The sequence below is a fragment of the Apostichopus japonicus genome, chromosome 16 (genome assembly GCF_037975245.1).
Source record: "Apostichopus japonicus isolate 1M-3 chromosome 16, ASM3797524v1, whole genome shotgun sequence".
Lineage (NCBI taxonomy): Eukaryota > Metazoa > Echinodermata > Holothuroidea > Aspidochirotida > Stichopodidae > Apostichopus > Apostichopus japonicus.
Genome location: NC_092576.1, coordinates 5,733,197 through 5,754,254, shown reverse-complemented (window position 1 = coordinate 5,754,254; position 21,058 = coordinate 5,733,197). Strand labels below are relative to the sequence as shown.

Below are 21,058 nucleotides of genomic sequence, written 5' to 3'. Positions count from 1 at the left end.
CGGGAGGGGGGGGGGGGGGTCGGGGTCGGACAGAGGATTCAAGAAATTATGTAATATATTGGCTTCTTAAATAGTGCAGTTCCTAAAGGGTCTACTCGTTTGTATTGGATTTTAATGCCTTCTAAATCGCTTAATTTTCAAACATGTTCTGTGAAGACTACTATATTTCAGTCATACTTTCCCAAGCGTGGGCACAATTCCCCTAAGCGTGGGCACAATAAAGTTACTGTCACAAATGCATGTTAACCAAAATGTGTATATATGTATATGTGTCGGGGGGGGGGGGTCGGGGGTCGGAAAGAGGATTCAAGAAAGTATGTAATATATAGACTTCTTAAATAGTGCAGTTCCTAAAGGGTCTACTCGTTTGTATTGGGTTTTAATGCCATCTAAATCGCTTAATTTTCGAACAGTTTCTGTGAAGACTTCTATATTTCAGTCATACTTTCCCAAGCGTGGGCACAATTCTCCTAAGCGTGGGCACAATTCTCCTAAGCGTGGGCACACTAAAGTTACTGTCACACATGCATGTTAACCAATATGTATATGTGTATATATGTATATGTGTCGGAGGGGGGGGGGGGGGTCGGGTGTCGGAAAGAGGATTCAAGAAAGTATGTAATATATAGGATTCTTAAATAGTGCAGTTCCTAAAGGGTCTACTCGTTTGTATTGGGTTTTAATGCTTTCTAAATCGCTTAATTTTCGAACAGTTTCTGTGAAGACTACTATATTTCAGTCATACTTTCCCAAGCGTGGGCACAATTCCCCTAAGCGTGGGCACAATAAAGTTACTGTCACACATGCATGTTAACCAATATGTATACATGTGTATACATGTATATGTGCCGGGGGGGGGGGGGGTTCGGGTGGGAAATAGGATTCAAGAAAGTATGTAATATATAGGCTTCTTAAATAATGCAGTTCCTAAAGGGTCTACTCGTTTGTATTGGGTTTTAATGCTTTCTAAATCGCTTAATTTTCGAACAGTTTCTGTGAAGACTATTATATTTCAGTCATACTTTCCCAAGCGTGGGCACAATTCCCCTAAGCGTGGGCACAATGAAGTTACTGTCACACATGCATGTTAACCAATATGTATATATATGTATATGTGTCAGGGGGGGGGGTGGGTCGGGTGTCGGAAAGAGGATTCTAATATAATGGCTTCTTTAATAGTGCAAAGCGTGGGCACAATAAAGTTACTATCACACATGCATGTTAACCAATATGTATATGTGTAGTGTATGCGGCTGCGTACATTATACATATGTTGTCTATGTATATATGTTAATCGTACATATGTCTGTATCTGAGACTGTATCTGTGGACTGTATTGGCCGCAAATTAAGCAACTTGCAATAATTGCTAGGAATGTTCAAAAAAATACTTTCCTTGGAGGTCTTCGCTCTCCAAATTGTTCTCAGACATTCTTAAAGAACACAAAAGATGACTGAATGTCTAGTGAGGTAATTTTTCTTCCAACGAGGTAATATAACCGTTTAAGAATATTGACCAGGGGTGAGGTGACCATTTTTGAATATATGGCATATATGGGCCAATACAGCATACTTTAATCCTTCTACATAACCTATATTAGTTGCATATAACAAGTTTGAACCTAACTGGACACCCAAACTTCTCCCGTAGCAACGTAAACACCTTCGAAAATTAAACGGGTGAGAGGGGGGGGAGGGGGTCGGAGTGTTTGAAAGAGAATATAAGAAAGTATATGATGTATAGGCTTTTGTCTCACTTGCATTTTTTTCATGGGGCCTTCTCGTTTGTACATGGTGTAATGCCTTCCAAATTGTTAAATTTAAGAACAGGTTTTATGACAACTAGCCTAATATATTTCAATCATACTTTCCCAAGCGTGGGCACAATTCCCTAAGCGTGGCACAATACGGATCATATGTATATATGCGTGTGTATAGTGTACGCGGCTGCGTGCAGTACACGTTGTATATGTTCATTTTAATCGTTACGTCTGTATCTAGCCGGTAAGCAATAGGCCCTACCTACAAGTTGTTTTTCATTCTATATATTAATCTTCGTGGCATTGTTCCACTAATTTTGAGGTAAATGTTTGTAAAACGTTTCCATGTTTGAATTCAGAGTTCAATAACATTATCTACAATAGAAAATTTTCAATAGAAATGAACGTGGAACACATTTCTGGCGTCAACATGTGTCATTTATTTACACTTGCTTTCTATCGCTGCAACAGAAACATTTGCAGCAATGAATAAGAGAGGAAAGGGGGAGCAAAATCGTTATTAAGTTGTCGCATTCTTGCAGTAAAGAATGCACCGTCTTAACTACAAATTTATAAATATATACTTTGTACCTCGTAGAACGTGTTTGGTAAAGTATGTTCTTTACTTTGAATCTTTTACTTGCAATTGTTTAGATTTTACACCCCAATACAAAACCAGTATATCCCGCTCCAAAGGTTAGCTGTTTTGGCCCCTAATATGCCAGGTATTCAAATATGGTCACCTTTGATACAAAAAAAAAATATTGTATTTGCATTAGGCCTACCACCCTTGAGGTAATTAACATTCAGTCATTTTATGTCTTTAATTTAGAAAGTATGAGAACAATTTGGAAAGTAAAGACCTCCTGGAAGGTAATTTTTGTAAACTTCTGGCAGTTATATATAGCGTGCTATAATTTGTGGCATATGCAGACTACCTTTCATCCATTTAGCCACCGACAAATTGCTCAACGGGCAAGTATTAGCTTTGAAGTTATGTTGTATGTATGTATGTATGAATGTATGTATGTATATGTGATCTTCCCGCAAGCAGGAACTCGCGAAAGAAGCCATGGAGGCTTATAGACTCGCAAGCTGACCGAAGCCTGATGTTTTCAGGATCACCGCCCTATAAGTGTGTTTATACATGTGCACATAATGGTAGCAGTGTTATACATATGAGCTGTTAATGTTACCCTAAAACTGTGGCTTTCTAGGCATTAACCCATCATTTCATGCTCACGACCCGACCTATAGCCAGATTGTTTAACAGGTGAGTTACAACTCCCTGATTTAACTAGTAATTAGCTAGGAAGCACATTAACGCAGGAGGATCGCCATCCTTTTGGAAATTTTCCAGTTCATATACTCCATTAATGGGGTATAAGAGAATGTATAGCAAACGCTGATACGTGTGCGAAAATTATCAAAGGAGAAAACAACCTCCCCGTGTGAAAAGAAAACAAAGAACAATAAGAAAGCAGACGTTAATTCAGTAAGAGTATACTATTACTTTCAAACGTAAATAGTATCAGCAGGGAGTTGTTATGCAACTCCCTGGTATTAGTCAGCCATACATTTCGTACGCTATTCGCGGTCACATTATTAACCCTCCTGTTGTCATGTAAGCAGCTTTGACCGCGTTTGAAAACAAGCGCGTTTTTTTCATTCTGGTTTTGCTGTCGTTTGATTGGAGGATGAACAGCGACTGATCAGGGAGGTCTAAAATATCACCTCCCTGATCAACAGATGAGGGTTGTTCATTGCGGTTTCACAAATTCTCTACAATAAACCAATTGGATGCACTGTTCTGTTTGATACAGTATAAGGCAGGCCGTATCGTGTATTTTCATTGTTGTATCTGCATATGCATATATATATATATATATATATATATATATTATAACTGAACAAAGTATGAGAAATACATTGTGAGGTACATATGGTTGTATGTATGTGCAAGCCATGCACATTCACGTTGAAAGATATATGCTGTATTAGAACAATGTCAGATATTCAAATATGGTCATCTTTGGTCAAATCCTTTAACTTTTTTCTATATTACCACGTGCACCCTGAAGGAAATTTATCTCACTGGACATTCAGTCATCTTGTATGTCCATTTACTAGAATTTCAAGAGAACACTTTGGAAGAGTTAAAACCTTTCTTTTTGAAAACTTCTAGCAAGTACTTTAGCATGCTATAATTACAGACGAACATATAATGAACCGAATAGGCAGATGATTGTCTCGGTAAAAATTACCCGTGGGTATAAATTAAATGTGACGTATATGGGCGTTGTAATCATACCGTAATCACGTTCTGTGTATTTTTTGAAATTTCCGACGCTTAAGTTAAAATTAATCATCTCTTAAATTCCGAATCTTTATTGAGTCAACGTAAGCGAAGTTGATGTAATCATGCTATACTGACACTCGTGGTATGTGTATGCTCTGCGCTCGACGCGTAAGTGAATCGTAATCTTCCCGTAAATTCCGAATTCAGTGGAGAATACATTCAACGTAAACGCAATGCGTAAGTTGGTGTAATCATGCTGTAATCCCGTGGTGTGCATGCTTCGGAATTTCCGACGTGTATATCCTAAGCATGCCGTACTGTGCCTGTTTCAGGTGAACGAAAATAACTTAAACTTGACGTTTAAGGATTTCGTAATCAATACGTAAACGCTGAAATGAACGTATTTGGGTATTTGTAAGTTAATTGTAAATATACAGTAAATTTTTTAACTGCACTCGTTTCAGCCAACGTAAATGTAGAAATTTTGTTCATAAGATGCAGTCACAGGGTAATATCATTATCGGAAAGATTGACATGAGAATTGTGTCCAGTGTTTTATTTCATGGAACAATCAACGTTAACGTCATGCTTAAGTTTGGCGAAGTTTGTTGTAAACGCGTTGTATCTATGCTACGAGTTTCCGATGTGTAAGATAATCGTAATCCTGTCGTAAATTTCTTCGTGGCGAGATTAAGGTCAACGTAAGCGTGGAGAAGAAATAAGTTTTAATAAATACGAAAGTAATTATTAACTTCCGATATGTAAGTTGTCATAAACGTAACGGAAATCTGTTGTTCCGTGTTTACAATGTTTACGGATGCGTAATCACATCGTAAACGCGTTGTTCCAAAATGTACGGGTTTCCGATGTTTAAGGTGACCGTAAGCAAGACGTAAACATCCAAGGACTGTGCTTACGATAACTTAAATGCGTGTCTTTTTCCCGTGAATAAACAAATAATAAAATGATTAGTACACATTACTTCCTTTGATATGTATGAAAGAAGACCTCAGCAAGAACTTGATAGGTGCTATTAAGACGAAACCCAAAGGAATTTGACTATGTTAGTTCTTCTACAATGTAAAAGGTATATTTAAAAATAAGTCTACTAAAAATGATATCTTCATATAACATATATGTTACCAGGACATACCTCCCACTGTTCAGTATCGTAATTCAAATACAGAACTCCTGCAGATGCTTCACCAGTTACCCAAACAACTGAAAGAGACCGTAAAAAATGTTTTTTTAGTCTGGTATCTATAAGAAACTTAAAGGTGTAAAACATTTAGTTCCAGCCCGTGTTGTCATCTACATCCAGACATAAAACATTTACATAACTTTTGAAGACTATAATTTATAAACCTAGCAATTCTCGTTTCTGAATTGTGCGATCTGCATTTGTAGCACATGTAACAGTCTACTTGACATTCCTTTAATACCCCTAAAATGTATTCTACTGGCTTCCTGTTAACAACTCTTTTTGCTAAAAACTCCCTTTCATTGGAACTGTGAGGACATCAACTGTCTTTTTACTGCCTATATGCTACCAATAGGAAGAAAAGAGACCAATGGAAAATGCATTGATTATTGTATTGGAAAACGTATTTTATAAATATGTTAAATGATCTGATATCCATCCGAGTTGGTATGCTCTACAATTTTTAACTAGGTTTTCCCACTTTGACCTTCTCAAAGCACAAACAACTTCGGATATGTTGACCATTCATAGTGCCCTTGACGAGATATCGCACATATACGCTATCCCACCATGTCTGCAAAGGTGAACACTTACTACCTCCCTTCCACCCTCCCCCTTCAGATAACAGTGATTAATGCATCCAGGATTAGATGACAATCCAACCATATCTATATATAAAGTACTACTGGAGCTTGAAATAGTCATAACCTTTCAAACCATAACTAGATGCTGACAAATTATACGACGAAAATATAGATTGAACAAAAATGAAAACAATATACCTGATTGAGACCCCTTATGGATTTGGAATGGACTGGTACTGTGTTTGAACAGTCCAGAGATCAATTGCAATGTAAATAGACTCTTATCAACCAAGTGTTAAACTCAAATAACTCCCCCGCCGTAAAAATAAGTAAATACATAAATAAATAAAACGAGAGAAAGAAGAATCACAAAAACAGAGGATTCTGGTATGTATTAAGTTAGATCAATTACCACCTATCAATTTGCTCCAAACTGTACTTTTTAACGTATTGTATTTAAAAGATTTTAAAGCTTTGACCTTCGCGTACTCCAATTTACTTTTGCAGCGAAGAATTATTCTTCTGCATACTAAATTGGATCACATCCCAAGTATGACATTAAACCATCTTGTTCTTTTAGACTTGAAGTGGTTAGACAAAGCGTGATGCACATGCCCACAACATAAAAACATGCACCTACAATTACCATCGCATAAATCTATAAAGATTCGGTAAGAAATGCGCTCTGTTACTGACATTACACACAACGAAATCAAATATAAGCCTAGACGTTAAATATGTATATAGCTTAAGGGTTTTAGAAAAAAAAGTCGTGCACAATTCTCCTTTTGTTTTCGAGTTTCACAATTTTTCCCGAACCAGTTGGGCAAGGGATAGTCATTTACGCATAAGCCATTGTTCTTAATCGTGTAGATGAAATGATTTACACAAATTAATTTCACGCCATTAACATTTACTTGTAAAGATTAAATTGTTTAAACATTATTTATTTAACTGCATTCTTACCATTTGGCTTCTGCTGTAACGTGCTCAACTTGTTCTCAAATTCAAAGGGCAGCAGACTTCTTTCAATACTTTGAGAAGAAATTGTATTAATTCGTAAGTTTCTTGCCATTAGATTCACTAAAACGTGTGCATTATTATACTCTTATTGTTTAGTCCACAAATGCGGGTTCAAGTATATTTATCATATATTTTTCATTTCACATCTGAGGCAGCCTGCTCAAACGAAGGAGAATACCACCGAATTTCTTTGGTAGATAAATCAATCAATTATCTAAAAAAGAGGTGTATTATGTGTACGTGATATTATGTGTCAGTAAGCACGAGATGGTTCGATATGCTGCTAAAATGACTTCACATATAGTTTTACTCTAACAGTAATTATTCCAACAAATGGGTACATTGAATAAATGTAATTCTTTCTCAGACAATATGAATAATAGTCGACTGTTCAAAGTAACAACGCTTCACCTGATCTCAGTTGGTGGACTTCTGTGACAAGCATATTGTAGGATACTTATCAATTTGGTTAAGTCCCATTGTTGCCATTTTTCGTTTTCAAAGCTCAATCTGTTCAAAGTGTTAAGCGGAGGTAAAACTGCTCCAGAGCTTAGATTAATAGCTCCACCGTTATCTTCAACTGACGTAAAGCTGTCTCGCAGTTTAATCCTTTGAATGTCAACCTATTCAAGAAATTAACTACATAATAAGTTAAAAATCATAAATGAGGCACCTCAAAACGTTAACAACATTGTTTATATCATTGACTAACTAGGAAAGATCACAAGGTTTTTCAAAGATTGGCCAACTGGAATCAGTTTACAATTGATATAGCAATATAAGGTGTGTTTGTCATATCGTGTAAAATAAATCCTAACATAAAAATCGAAAATTGAAACATGACAGTTGTCTCAAAGTAGCTTAGTTAATTTATATTGATAATATTGATATGATGATGCTTGGTGTGTGTTTTTTGTTTGTTTTTGCTTCATGATTCTTTTTAATTAAGTAATGCCTGTAGATTTAAGTTGAGATAGGTAAGTCCTTTACATGATGTAGATTGTAAAGCAAACTGCTAATTGGCAAAGGAGATGAACAGCAGTCAAAGGAAAATGGTTCATCTCTGTACCAACAAAAAACAATTTCTTTCAATTAATACATATTAATTTTAAACATATTTATGATATATTCATATCTTAATCGCCGTAACTTGAAGCATTTAAAGATTACAAATTATTATTCACAAATACGCAACAAATTTATATATTGCATGATTCAACATCACGTGTGGGATTACGAAGTCCATTATTTTACCTAATTATTAATTAGTTAAATCGTATCTATATTACAAAAGTGTTAATCCTCTTTGCTGTTTGCTTCTGTAGAGTTTGAAAATTTCTAAAATTAAGTGGACACTAGATGCAGGCGATTTTGTTTTAACATTTCAAATATCATTTGCTTACAAAAAAACAAGTATTTAGAAAAGTAAACAAGAGTTTTAACTCACTGAAAGTAAAAACTACGTGAATTCGTTGTTTGAAATATTGTTAAATGCATCAAAACATCATGAATTATGACATGACTGAACGGTTAGTATATTGGGCAAGCACTTGTGCGATGTATGTATGACCCTAGTGGATATTGTGGCTAATGTTTTATTTTGAAAGTTGAAACAAAATAGAATGAAATAACGAAGATAACTATATACGGATCGGTCAACCTATATTCTCAATGTATAATATTTTCGGATTCTTCCACCAACTGTCATGGTTTGACAAAAGAACATCAAGATTTGGTACATCATTTCTGTATTTCTTCTACACACTGAATCGAAACTAAAGTAATATTAGAAATTATTTTAAATAAGTTTTTCACCTGTCTTTCAGATGCTTCCTTCAACCTCTTTACTATCCCATCGTGTACATCTCGAGTTTGGTCTTTCGAAATTATAACTTTCTTATACAGGGCTTTAAAATGAAAAAAAAAACAAGGTCGATTTATGAGTAGCAGCCGTATACTCGTATTCTATATATTTCATTATGGGTCACTATAACTAAACTTTATAGGCAAGTGCAATACAGGAAAACTTGATAATAAAAAACTGAGAACGAATCGCTTCTTACATCAAAATGAAGTACATAGTAATTAAAAGTTGTAAATAATCCATGAAAAAAATGAACTAAATATTGATAGCTTAGATACCTTTTAATTCTTCTTCTGTCACCTTTATCGTAGGTTTGAGTAGTTGTTGCTGCTGTTGCTGTTGTAACAGCTGTTGCTGTTGTGTTGATGCTGTTGTACCCTGTCGATCTTTGGAATTATTCTCTGCTACGGATAAGATATAAACTGAATTACTCATCTGAGTATAGTAAGCTGTAGTTCTAACAGCAGAAATAACAATATTAATAATTAAAGACTAAAGCTTCAAACGGGATGCTAGACAGTCTGAATACGTTAGGTTAGATAATATACATAAATTGACGCCTGAGATCTGTGGGATGTGAGTCACTCGTTTTCACGGGAACTGCATTGGCAACTTCAAATCTGATCTAAAAAAATGACCTGCACCACTCTTTATGTGAATGTAATGATGCAAAGTGATCATCTTAGTGTCATAGTGCTAATAACAGGAATACAGCCAAAGTGTGACTTTGGCTGAGTGGGCGTGACTAAGTAAAAAATATGTTATTGCCTATTTTATGTCAGGATGATCATGTATGTTACTACTTTCATCTATTTAATCTGTTTAATCTGTTTAATCTATTAAATCTGTTTAATCTATTTCATCTATTTCATCTATATCATCTATTTCATATATTTAATCTATTTATTCTATTTTATCAATTTAATCTGTTTAATATGTTTAATCTGATTAATCTATTCCATTTGTTTAAATTTGCTTAGTATGTTTAATCTGATTAATCTGTTTCATCTTATTCCATCTATATTATCCTAATAACGTACATCGTTGGCTAAAGTCTGACATTGGACGGTGTGCCTCAAAGAATAAGTTATGATGACATGTTGGCCAGTCAATAGCCTTAACAAATCCATGATAGGTACCAAAGTCTAAACATACTATTATCAAGTTATATTCATCCAATGTTTTCAATCTTATGAAAGTTTCTTAGCCTATCCTTATTTTCTCCTTAGACTACTTGTGGAAGCCGGAAAGTGAATTCACCCGATTGTAACAAGAATTACGTAATTTAAATAAGTGCATTTGCTATAACTACTATATTACAAGATATTGTTATGAAGTGTGGAGAGTGACGAACACGCTTAATCAGCATAAATAGGTTACAGTATTCAAAATTTGTTCAAAACATTTAACAGATGAAACTAATTTGAAATATGTAGTTCTTGACAGTGTGCTTTCACCAAGACCTCTAAACGTATTATGGATCCGTTTGGCTTACATCATTCCATTTACGTGGTTTTAGTCTGATTGTGGTTATTATCACTGCTCTAATTTGTAGTAAAACAATGAACTATAGTACTGCGTCACAAATACAGTGAATTGAAACACTACAACATAAAATGCACTAGAAAGTAGGTGCTAACCATGTTTGTAGCTAGGATTCCCCGCACATAGTAGAACAGGAATCACAGGAGAGCATTTCAAGATTTCTATACCAGGAAGGGGTGAGAAGTCATAAAGAGCATCTGGGTGAGGCTTAATCCAAGTGTACGGCTATGCCCTATAATTGCAATGGAATACCCTCATCCCACCTCTCATGCTAGTGTACGGGGATTTAATCTGCATGGGATGCCCTATTATTGCAATGGAATACCCCGATCCCATCCCTCATGCTACAAGTCGGAGTTAACACAATGTCATATCAATGATGGGAACATGGATAGCCGTTAGTGGGGCAAGTAAAGGCTGAACCAGATATCCAGGTGTCATAGATTGCAATGGCTTCAAGTACAAATAAAGTAAGCAGAGATTCCTGATAGGGAAAAGTATCTAAGTAAGCCTCGAAAACATTCTGATTCCAAAAAAAGGAAACTAAACTGAATCAATTAAACAGAAGTCTATTAGATACTTTAGAGTAATATTTATATTTACGGATTAATCAGTCAATTACCTTTACATCGGTAGAGGACGACTCCGATGATAATCAATACCACTAAGAACACAAATATCACAACAACAACAATCCAACCAGTTTGTCGTTCCTCCTCTGAAATGCCAAGAGAAATAGTCAAAATATGAACATCAACAACTCCAGATACAAGTTGACATCATCTCCATATAACAAATCAACAAAGCTATCTTAAATTGGTTCATAATGTGTCAAACATGCATGTGAGTGATATACAACGGTATGTCAAATCGGTATCAAGAACTATACACCGCATACAAAGTAAAAGTACATTACTTACACGTTGATTTTATTAAACTCTGTCCCTTTATTTGCAACGCTTCTCCTTCAATTCCAAATCAAAACAACAAGTGCATTCGATCAGTTTAGGTTTACTACGTTTACTGGCATACCACATAAAATTTAACCTGCACATAAAATAGTTATGGGGAAGTTCTTGCATTTTAATGTAGTTCTTACCCTGAAAAGTTACATCAGTTGATGTAAATTTCGTTGTTACACCGTCAGTGCTATAAACACACGTGTACGTGCCCAAGGTAGGATTTCCAACCGTGTTAATGACCAGAGAGCTATTTTGCAATGTGAATCCATCAGAGATCATAACTTCACTCATACTTTTAGTTCCAAATGCAATAATTTCTTCCGTTTGACCCACTTTTTTCCATACAAAGTATGACACATCTTCTCCGCAGTTCATAACCACTTTTTCATAAGGAGTTACAAGCAGATGTTCGCTAGATGCTTCCAGTGTCCCGCTTTCAACCAGTATCGTAGATTCATTGTTACCTACCTCAGACACATCGCTTCTCGCTGCACAGACGAATAAACGTAACGAGAGAGTGGTTTGTAACGAAATATCTACAACAGTATGGTAAGATTGTAATTCATTGACACTGGTTGTTACAGATACCGACTTAGAAGAGATCTGTCCATCCCCAGTGTTAGTTCTTAACTTCCACGACAAATCATCTAATACTTCACCTACTCGTAAAACATTACAACTTAAACTGGAAGCAGCGTTTAATTCTAAAAAGCATAATGATTTCTGGTCACATCCAGTAGCATCAATGGTTGGGTACGGTTCCTGTGGTTTGTCTGAAAATTGTGGAAAGGAAGACATATTAAGTAATATTTTCCAGGAAGAAAACATTAGGCCTATATATATATATATATATATATATATATATATATATATATATATATATATATATATATATATATATATGGATACTTTTTATAAATTTAGTTGGGTTCGCAAACAACTAAAGGTCGCAGGGAAGTCGGTCTTCTTTGTTAACTTTTTTAAAGATCTTTCCTACTCATGCAGTTCACACTAACCTGCTAATTTACTGTTAATCTTGGAGACCATAATTTGCGAATAATTTATATTTCAATAAGAAATTGAAACTGTAGCTAGTCCCTAACAAATATATTCTATTTAGATTATTTACTGAAGATAATATATTAGCAACATTAATTACCAAATGACATCCAGTCGTCACGTAGACACCGCATGATATTCAAACATATTCATAGCTTCATTTTAGGGTATTAATGTGCTGCAGTGTGGTTCGACCGTTAGATATATATACTCACAATGCAGCTGGCTTCAGCGCTCGTGCTATTTCAATAATGTAACTTTTTGCACTGTTGAACCATTGTAACCTACTAAACACGTGAGACTGTTTTATCATGTGTATGGTTGTACACCGACAGGTTTTCACTTGTTCGCACTGTTCCAGAGTTTGTATGATAATATTAAACAACATCGATAAAGTATGAAAATGACTGAGTGAGTAGATGATTAAATGTATGGATGAATGGATTGATGAATGAATGAACAAACCACCGTTTGTCAGCTTGTGAACCTTTACGTTAAAAGAGAAACAATGTATGGAACAGGATAATGAAATATGAAAGGAGAATGTGAAGATCATCGAGGAATAATTGGCCAAACTAAAGTCATATAGTTTACATCATGCTTTTCTTCTCAACAAGCACGAACGATTTCAGAGAAGAAATTATCTCCTAAAAGTAGGCATAAAATCAGTCATTTTCTCGTTTGATCTCTTAATGGAGGATGACCTGCCGATGAATGATTTGCAGGAGCAAGAGAAATGTTCAGCACAATTTCGGAGTATTGGTCAGGGTCTTTGAAAATTCAAGTTTATTTCCAATGCGTTCTCTTAAATGGAAAAATACCGAACTATTGAATTATGATTCCTTCTGCTCAAGAAATATTTATAGATCACTGCTTACTCGTAGTTAGTCGTCATGCTACTTCAATCAACTGTTTTAGTTAAATGAATTTTCGACACGTTAGTAGCAATGTTTTATCGTTCAGTAAAAGGATACTGCTTCTTTGTTTTTACCGTGGAAGATTTGAGGAGACATACGAACATGCTTTGACGGATTGAGGAATTTCTTCTAATTTCTTGTAAGGTGTAAAACAACTATTTTTGCCAGATTTGTTTTAACATTTAACAAGATTTTGGTTATTAAGTAATTGTCCTATGCAGCAATATCCTTATTTATAACTTCCTTATTTTCAACAGGAAACAATTTTTCTTTGTAAGAAAACCGCTGAAGAGCGACCACTTGTTAAATGGCTATATGTGCAAAGTATAAGGTTTGTGTTAAAAAGTAGAAAGCAATGTATGACTCCGAGAAAGGCTCATATAAAGTATGAGGAATTAAAACGTTCCTTTTATTATTGTAAAAAGTTATATGAAGGATTATTTGCATATATCTGTATTTGCAAGATTTCCTCTTTATGAAATCCTATAGATAATGTATTGTCTTCTCCTTTGTGATATTTGTAAATACAACCACCACAATAAACAAATGCGAATGAACGAATTTCATGTTGTTATTAAAGAAATCAACTTACCATAGACAACTACATGCACATCTTCAAAGATAGGATCTTCATCTCTAGTGGCCAATGTCGTTACTCTGTAAACATGATTATGTTTGGTGGAAACTTTGTTGATTATAAGAGATCCATTGGGTTGAACACCGTATTCTCCGGACTCATATCCGGGCCCAGATATTCTACCTTCTGTGAGGGATATAAATGGTCGATCAGTGCTAGTCACATTGGTTGAATTAAACCAACCTGCTCCATATAAATCACCAGGATAGTTGCAGGATATCACACCTTTCTTTCCTAATCGCAGATATTGCGGAGACTGGCACTCATCTGATGAAACAACCGTGCCTGTAATTAAAGAAAAAAGACGTTAACCTTGTTTCATATCAAATGAAAGTTGTAGTATATCCATTTTTCCCCTCAGACCGAGTTCAAAATGTATAAATTGGTAAGTCTAAGAAACAAAGATCCATTATATGAAATCGTAATTAATTTTGACTTGCATTCGACTACTGTTTAAAAATACCATGCAATTGACACCCTAACCCAACCACACTGCCCGACCAGAATAGCATCCTTCATATTGCATTTCCACCAGTATTCAAGAACCTTTCACCACATATGCGAAGGTCACCGCCCCCAATACCTGTCCAATCGTCCCTTCCAATATTGGGCGTATGCTGTGATGTGATTGAGTAAGTAGTAATCCAGACATAGCAAGTCCTAATACCGAAGTGCACGTCTTTCATTTCACTTTCTTGTATCTGCATGTAAACATGTAACCCTTCCTTCTCCCTTACATATGTAACCCTCCGCAGTCCCCCCCCCCCTACTCTCCGAGATAAACCCGGTACCCGGTACTGGATCTTACCACTTAATAGACACCCAAGGATAGCAGGGATCACAAAAAGGTTTGTGGTAGACATCTGAAAAGGAAACCAAAACTGACACTTAATTGAACTCCTGACATAAATTGATCGTGGGACATCACGAAATAATGGAAATCAGGCCTGGTATTCAGAATGGTTCTCTCCATCGACCTGTGGACACGGATTGCTGTTGAATAAATATAGGACGGTTTCTAATCTATGACATACGGGTTAGATTACTGTCTGATTTATGACTAAAATTAATGATAAACCAAAACCATATGTGTTATACTTGCAATGTGACGCTACATGTGGACATACACCTCAAAAAGATATACTGAAGGACATGCATATGTATAGAACAGGGACACGCAGAAGACTCAGAGATGATGGTGGGGTTGGGGATCCTTCGACTTTTGGGGTAGGGGAGTGTACCCTTATAGTCCATAAGTTAGGTCTAAAGGCAATGTTGTGCTTTATAATACTTTACTTGTATCCTGTAGAAAGATATGCTACTCTGGTTTACATGTATAGTGTAACGTTTGTCAGCATATATTTTAGAGGGCAACCCTTCACATTAAGATATGCACATGGCATATTGCATACCATAGAAATAGAGGTAGGACGAATGAAGTACTGAAGCAACTTATCCAACTGGTGGCGCTTTGCTTGTACGTCAAGAAAGTACGGGCGCGTAATACAAACACTACGTTTTTGACGTAACTGAAGTGATGAAGTTGACATAAATCACTCGAAATGGTGATATCGTGGGCCGCATTTAGGTGCCAAAATCGTCAAAAATATGCCAGTGGACTGCAGTTTCAAATGTAATTCTTACGAAGCGATATACGAAGCAATTAATTGCTATATACTGGACCCATGATATAGTTATCCTAGGCCCCTAAACCGACTACGGCTGCCTTTTCAGTTGCGATATGACAAAAGCCTAATAAAAAACTTATCACCAATTCATTTTACTTAAAACTGTATCCTTAACGATAGATCCACATCCCAGAATAACATTGGATGACGGTATTGATGTATTGAGCTTATCACTTAACAATTCAGTAATAGGAAAATAAGCTTAGACTAACTTAAGCCTTTGTACGTAGCTTTGCCCTTGGTCTAAATTAGGAAACCTAGGTCATAATTTCAGCCTATAACTTTTTAGTCTATTAACACATCTAGAATTGTTCAAATATTCAAATACATCCTCCATTTGTACCATCTTCCTAACACTGCAATTTGACAATAGGACATAAGCAGTATACGCCTAGCCAGTAAGCTGAGTTTTGAGATAGGCCAAATCCTACTTAACTTAGCCAGGTATGTTTTGAACTCTATAGTCTATTTGCAAGCAACACACTCAAGCCACTACTTGTGCTCTCATCCTAATGACTGTGACTGACTGTAGACATTCATCAAACATTTTGCACCCTCATATGAAGGTTTTTTTTTTTTTAATTTTTATTGTGGAGGCATAATTGCAGAGGCATGAGGTTGTAGGGGCTTGCCCTACCTGGCAGCATGTTGTGAGTTACTTCATTATTAACAAACTCTCAGCTCAAGCTCAAGCCCAGTTGATTAACCAATGTATTGGAATTCTAACTGAACATAAAAGGAGCGTCCATTGTCTCACATTTGAAGGCTGCTACACCAATCAATCCACAGCAAAGATTCTTGGAGCTAAACTTTCATTCCTTGATTGGCAGTCAATCTTTCCTCATCCTACCCTCCCAAATAAAAATGTGTACATACTGTTTGATGCATGTCACAAGCTTAAATTGATGAGAAATACACACAGCAAAGTACATTTAACGGAGAAGACTCAAAATGAATGTAAGCTTAGCTGTACAGACACCGAGTTCCTCTGTTGCGGATGCCATTGACTTTCTGCGAGAAGATATGAAGATCCCATCATTTGATGGTAGCCAAGGGACTATTGAATTCATTCGAATCATTGATATACTATTTGATAAACTCAACTCCAGGGTACCATCAGAAAAATGTGTAAAGGCCCCTTTGAGGAAAAATTCCATGGCAGAATGGACTGACTGGTTTAGCAGCTGCTGTAAAGTTCTTGAAAGTCTCAAATATGTTAGTGGATGCCCTCTTCATTCCACAAGAAAGAAAACAACAGTGGTTGGATTCATCATAACTATTATGTCAACTCAAAGTATCAACAAGACTTTGCTAACCAGGTCGACAAACCAGCTTCATTATATTTTAACGCACAAGTTTTCACAACGTCACAATAAAGTTAGGCAACGTGGTGGATGGAACAATAATCCATAACACGACAACTTTCTTGGTCATTGAAAAGTGCTTTGATAAAACATTGATTTCAACAAGTTCTTCTAGAAAACAGTTTCATGTTTGATAGCCTTCAAGAATTCATTTTTCAACGGAAGACTAGAAGGAGACGAGCACCACCGGTGAGAAATGGCACCACTTTACCAAGACTACCAGGTAACAGAACATCACTGAGTCTTCAGCTCATGAACTATGCAACTGATATTCAAGAAAACTGCCTCTACTATAGTGCTGGTTATGTCTCTCGAAGAATGAGACAAGATATTAAATGCATGGATTGTGCAAAATCAATGTTTGAATCCATCTCTGAGAGTGCTAAAGACCATCCATATTCTGCTGTGAATGTTCAAAGGTATTCACTGATTCTAAGACGCAAGGACAGAGGATGATTAAAAGAGCGTTTTCAAAGTTTTCCAAATTTGCTAATTAGTTGTTCAGGTACAGTACCAACATACATAAAATTCCTTCAACACAATGGAGTCATTTCTAACATGACTTGAATCTATAATCCATTTACAAGGTAGAAAGCCTATATTATGTTATATATTTTCTTTTGGTCAGTCATGTTTGCAAATTCTCTTGTTCAATCATCATCTAATTGAAGAGGTGAACATTTAGTATTCACATTCAGATTTTAGTTTCACCATTCAAGGGTAAACACATGTAGAGATACAAAAAAATGCAATGAGGCCCTAATGAGGCCCTCTAACAAAATTTACAATAGAAGAAAACAGAAATTACAAACATATATACGTATATAGAACATAGTAAAAATAATAATAAAACACAAAATAAAATGATCAAAAACTTTGAAATAGAAGTAAAGCGAGTAGAAAAAACATATCAAGGTCTGTTAAATACAACATTACAAAGCATTAGAAATGTTTTAATTAGGCTCCCTCCTGAACAGCATAACAGGTAGCCTATTAACATTCCACAACTATGATAGAATATCAAATAAACCATAAAGCATGCAAATTGCCATAAGGAATGAAATTCATGTCTTGAAAATATCTCAAACATATGGAAATTTTCTTCCTGGTATACACCACTGCACTAAGAACTGGGCAAATGACAAAGTAATCTTATTGACACGTAAGCACCTAATGTAATACCCATATCACACTGGCCAAATTCTAAATTACATTAGCCCTAATGTTAGTCTATATGAATACAAAAAAGCCTACAGTATTAGTACTGTACTACTAAAAAGCTATGCTGTAAGATTTTTAGGCTTATACCTAAAATGTCAATGGTATTGCTGCATTAGTGGCTAGGCCTTACGTTACTACATTGTAACTTCCATTTGTCGCCCCACTTGCTTGAGTCATTAGAGGCGAAAAAAACGTTCAAAGTTGTTTCTTAATGCAGGAGTATAGTTCTTACCACTCTGGTAGCCATAACATGTCTCTGTTGTAAAAATTACACCCGTCCGACTCTTTCGAGAAAAAAAAACGGATAAAGTCAAATTTAATATAGAGTCGAATGCACAATGTATGTATGAAGACGTACAAATGATATGGCTTTATGCCGTACAACGCAAACGTCATTCACTCTTTTCAAGGCTTGGCTGCTTTAACAAATTCTACTTGGTATTATGAGCACTGCCTCGTTACTGCAGCTGTATATATAATAAGCCTCTTCATTGTCCAAGCAAAGTGAATAGGCTATGACGTATTGTTATGGAATTCATGATAATACAAGCGTAGCTACTGTACACCTTGCCGCATGCTGAGTCAAATAAAGTAAATAAACATTCTATTGTAAAGTAGGCTATGTCTTTTTGTGTTCTAAGCCTAGATTGAATCTCCATTACAAACTAAAACGAAGCGTTAGCATTATTCTATCAGAATGTCAAAACTAAACAGGTTAATAACGTCAATCCCCAAATCCAAACAACGATACGCGTTGCACAGATACTTGGTATGGAACGCAGAAATGACAATGGAAGTACGCGTTGCGGGTGCATACTCCTATGTGCGTATATATAAATCCGCCCTGTTGTTCTCCTTTAGGAAAAGTGCCACTAAGAAGCAGAAGAACAGTTGTTTTGCTATGTTATCAATCAGGATCTGCTTTTTTGTGTGGCTTGGATATTAAGAGCATGAATGGAAGCACATGTGGTTCAAACATCAAGAAAATTTAGGCAATTTGTGACCAATTTAGCCCTGACAGGAGCAGCGTACAAAAATTGTTTACGACTGAGGAAAGAGGTTTTTTTACAAGTGAACGAAACATCATGGCTCTCGTAGCAAACAATCTGCATGGTCATGATACGGAAAATTGATAGTACCATCAAAGGCCAACTTGTCAGCTATCCAGTGATAGGTAGCGCTCAGCTTGTGAGACCTTTTTTCAAGACTTAAAGACCACATCACTTAGTGTTTCCGCACCGGCAGTTTCGAATGTGAAGGTATTGTTTAGTATAAGACTTTCCTCACCAATAACATGAAGGAATATAGACGTTTGAGATTTCGTTGAGTTTTCTGTCCCCCCGGAGGCCTCAAGATATAGCAAGAATCTTTCATTAAAATTCTTCCAGTGCTCTGACACGTACCGGTGAACTGTAGTCCTGGTGGTGGCGATAATCATAGTGCCATGTATTACTAATCTGAATTTACACTGTTCATGTATAACACAGGTCAATACGATGGTTACCTATTCTAACGTTGTCTTCGTATGCTCGTTATACTATACTGTAGTTGACTGTATCGGTTGTGTAAGGTTGGCCTAGTCCACCTGATCACTATACCACATAACGTTAGGTATCGCCGAGTAACACTGAACAGTATGTGTATTGTACACTTGCGAAATGTGCAAAGTCGCACCTCCGCTACTTATAAATATTTCTTGAATTCGTCCAAATATATACATAATTGCCCCCAAAAAATGTTACAATGTAAGAAGAAATAGATAACCTTGACAAAAATATTCACCCCCCCTCCCGCCAAATAAAAATTAAGAATAAAATAATCATTGGCTTTAAAAAAGAAAAAGTATAGCTTACCAATGGTTGACATGCTGTTTCTAAGTTTTTGCAATGTTTTAACATAAAGTCTCAACATGTGTTTGCTGATGAATTTCGGAAATAAAACTTCCGAGGCAGATTCAGTGTTTCATATTCTAAATGCACCTCGGACAGGTGGGTTTAATTGAGAAAAGGTGTCGCAATCAAAACAAGAAATATATGCTCTGATATATATATATATATATATATATATATATATATATGTATATATCTTGGAGCGGCACGATAAATAAAACTGTTACTAGTACTAGCACACGAAACCCTTTGGTAACAAATTCCTGTACTTCCACTATTGAAATAAGTATTGGCTACTAGAAAACAAAGACAAACGTCACATTTGTTCCAATACCCTTGTACCAGCCTAAATCGTCCTGATTAAATGTACCAAAGTTATTCTTATTAGTAGGTTCTAGATGTTCCTTTAAATATTTAAGTCTTCTGTAACCGTAGAGATGGAATTCTGGAGGTAGGTGAGTGAAGGGAGAGGAAGGGGTAGCTCTTATTTTTTGTTCTCTTTTCTAATTGTAAAGTTCTGTATGTTTTTTTCAGGGGGAGTCACTACCCGACAAGCCATGTAAGTTTTTTTAGTACGCTTCCTTTCAGAATTTTTGTTCTTATCTCCTTCTATGTTATATGTTAACTTATGTTGTGATAGAACAAAAATATATGAAAAAAGAAAAGAAAATGTAAGCTTGTTTTTAACACATTCAGCCATCGTTGTTTACCATCTTTTTTACGAAATAAAGAATATTTACAATCATACAAAAGATAAGAGAGATCCATCTATCCATGTTAAAATCATTGTGATATTGTCTTTACAAGGATTTCAAACTTGACCTCTTTTAACCTGAAAGACATTTGACCCTTACCAGTGATCTACATAATATATCTGACGTCCCCACTTCTTGTGTTCCAGTTCTTGTACAACCTGTACTCACTTTAGGGAATCAGCATCATAGGCCCACCGAGTATGATATTTAATCAGCGCTCTCTCTTTTTTTAAAGATAGATATAAGATATAAGAATCTTTATTGGCCATAAAAGGAATTGGAGTTCACTCC

General features: G+C 35.8%; 1 protein-coding gene across 1 annotated transcript in view; it reads right to left on the bottom strand.

Annotated features, from left to right (window-relative positions):
* The window catches only part of LOC139983231 (uncharacterized), a 54,083-nt gene that overhangs the window by 14,278 nt on the left and 18,747 nt on the right, over positions 1-21,058 (bottom strand). Inside the window, exons 2-11 of the mRNA XM_071996645.1 lie at positions 18,356-18,398; positions 14,659-14,713; positions 13,806-14,135; positions 11,375-12,010; positions 10,898-10,993; positions 9,009-9,134; positions 8,682-8,773; positions 7,278-7,489; positions 6,810-6,877; positions 5,212-5,279 (exon numbers count right to left, since the gene is read on the bottom strand). Of these exons, the coding sequence (XP_071852746.1) occupies positions 5,212-5,279; positions 6,810-6,877; positions 7,278-7,489; positions 8,682-8,773; positions 9,009-9,134; positions 10,898-10,993; positions 11,375-12,010; positions 13,806-14,135; positions 14,659-14,713; positions 18,356-18,370 (1,698 nt within the window). The 5' untranslated portion in view covers positions 18,371-18,398. The remainder of the gene's footprint in view (positions 1-5,211; positions 5,280-6,809; positions 6,878-7,277; positions 7,490-8,681; positions 8,774-9,008; positions 9,135-10,897; positions 10,994-11,374; positions 12,011-13,805; positions 14,136-14,658; positions 14,714-18,355; positions 18,399-21,058) is intronic.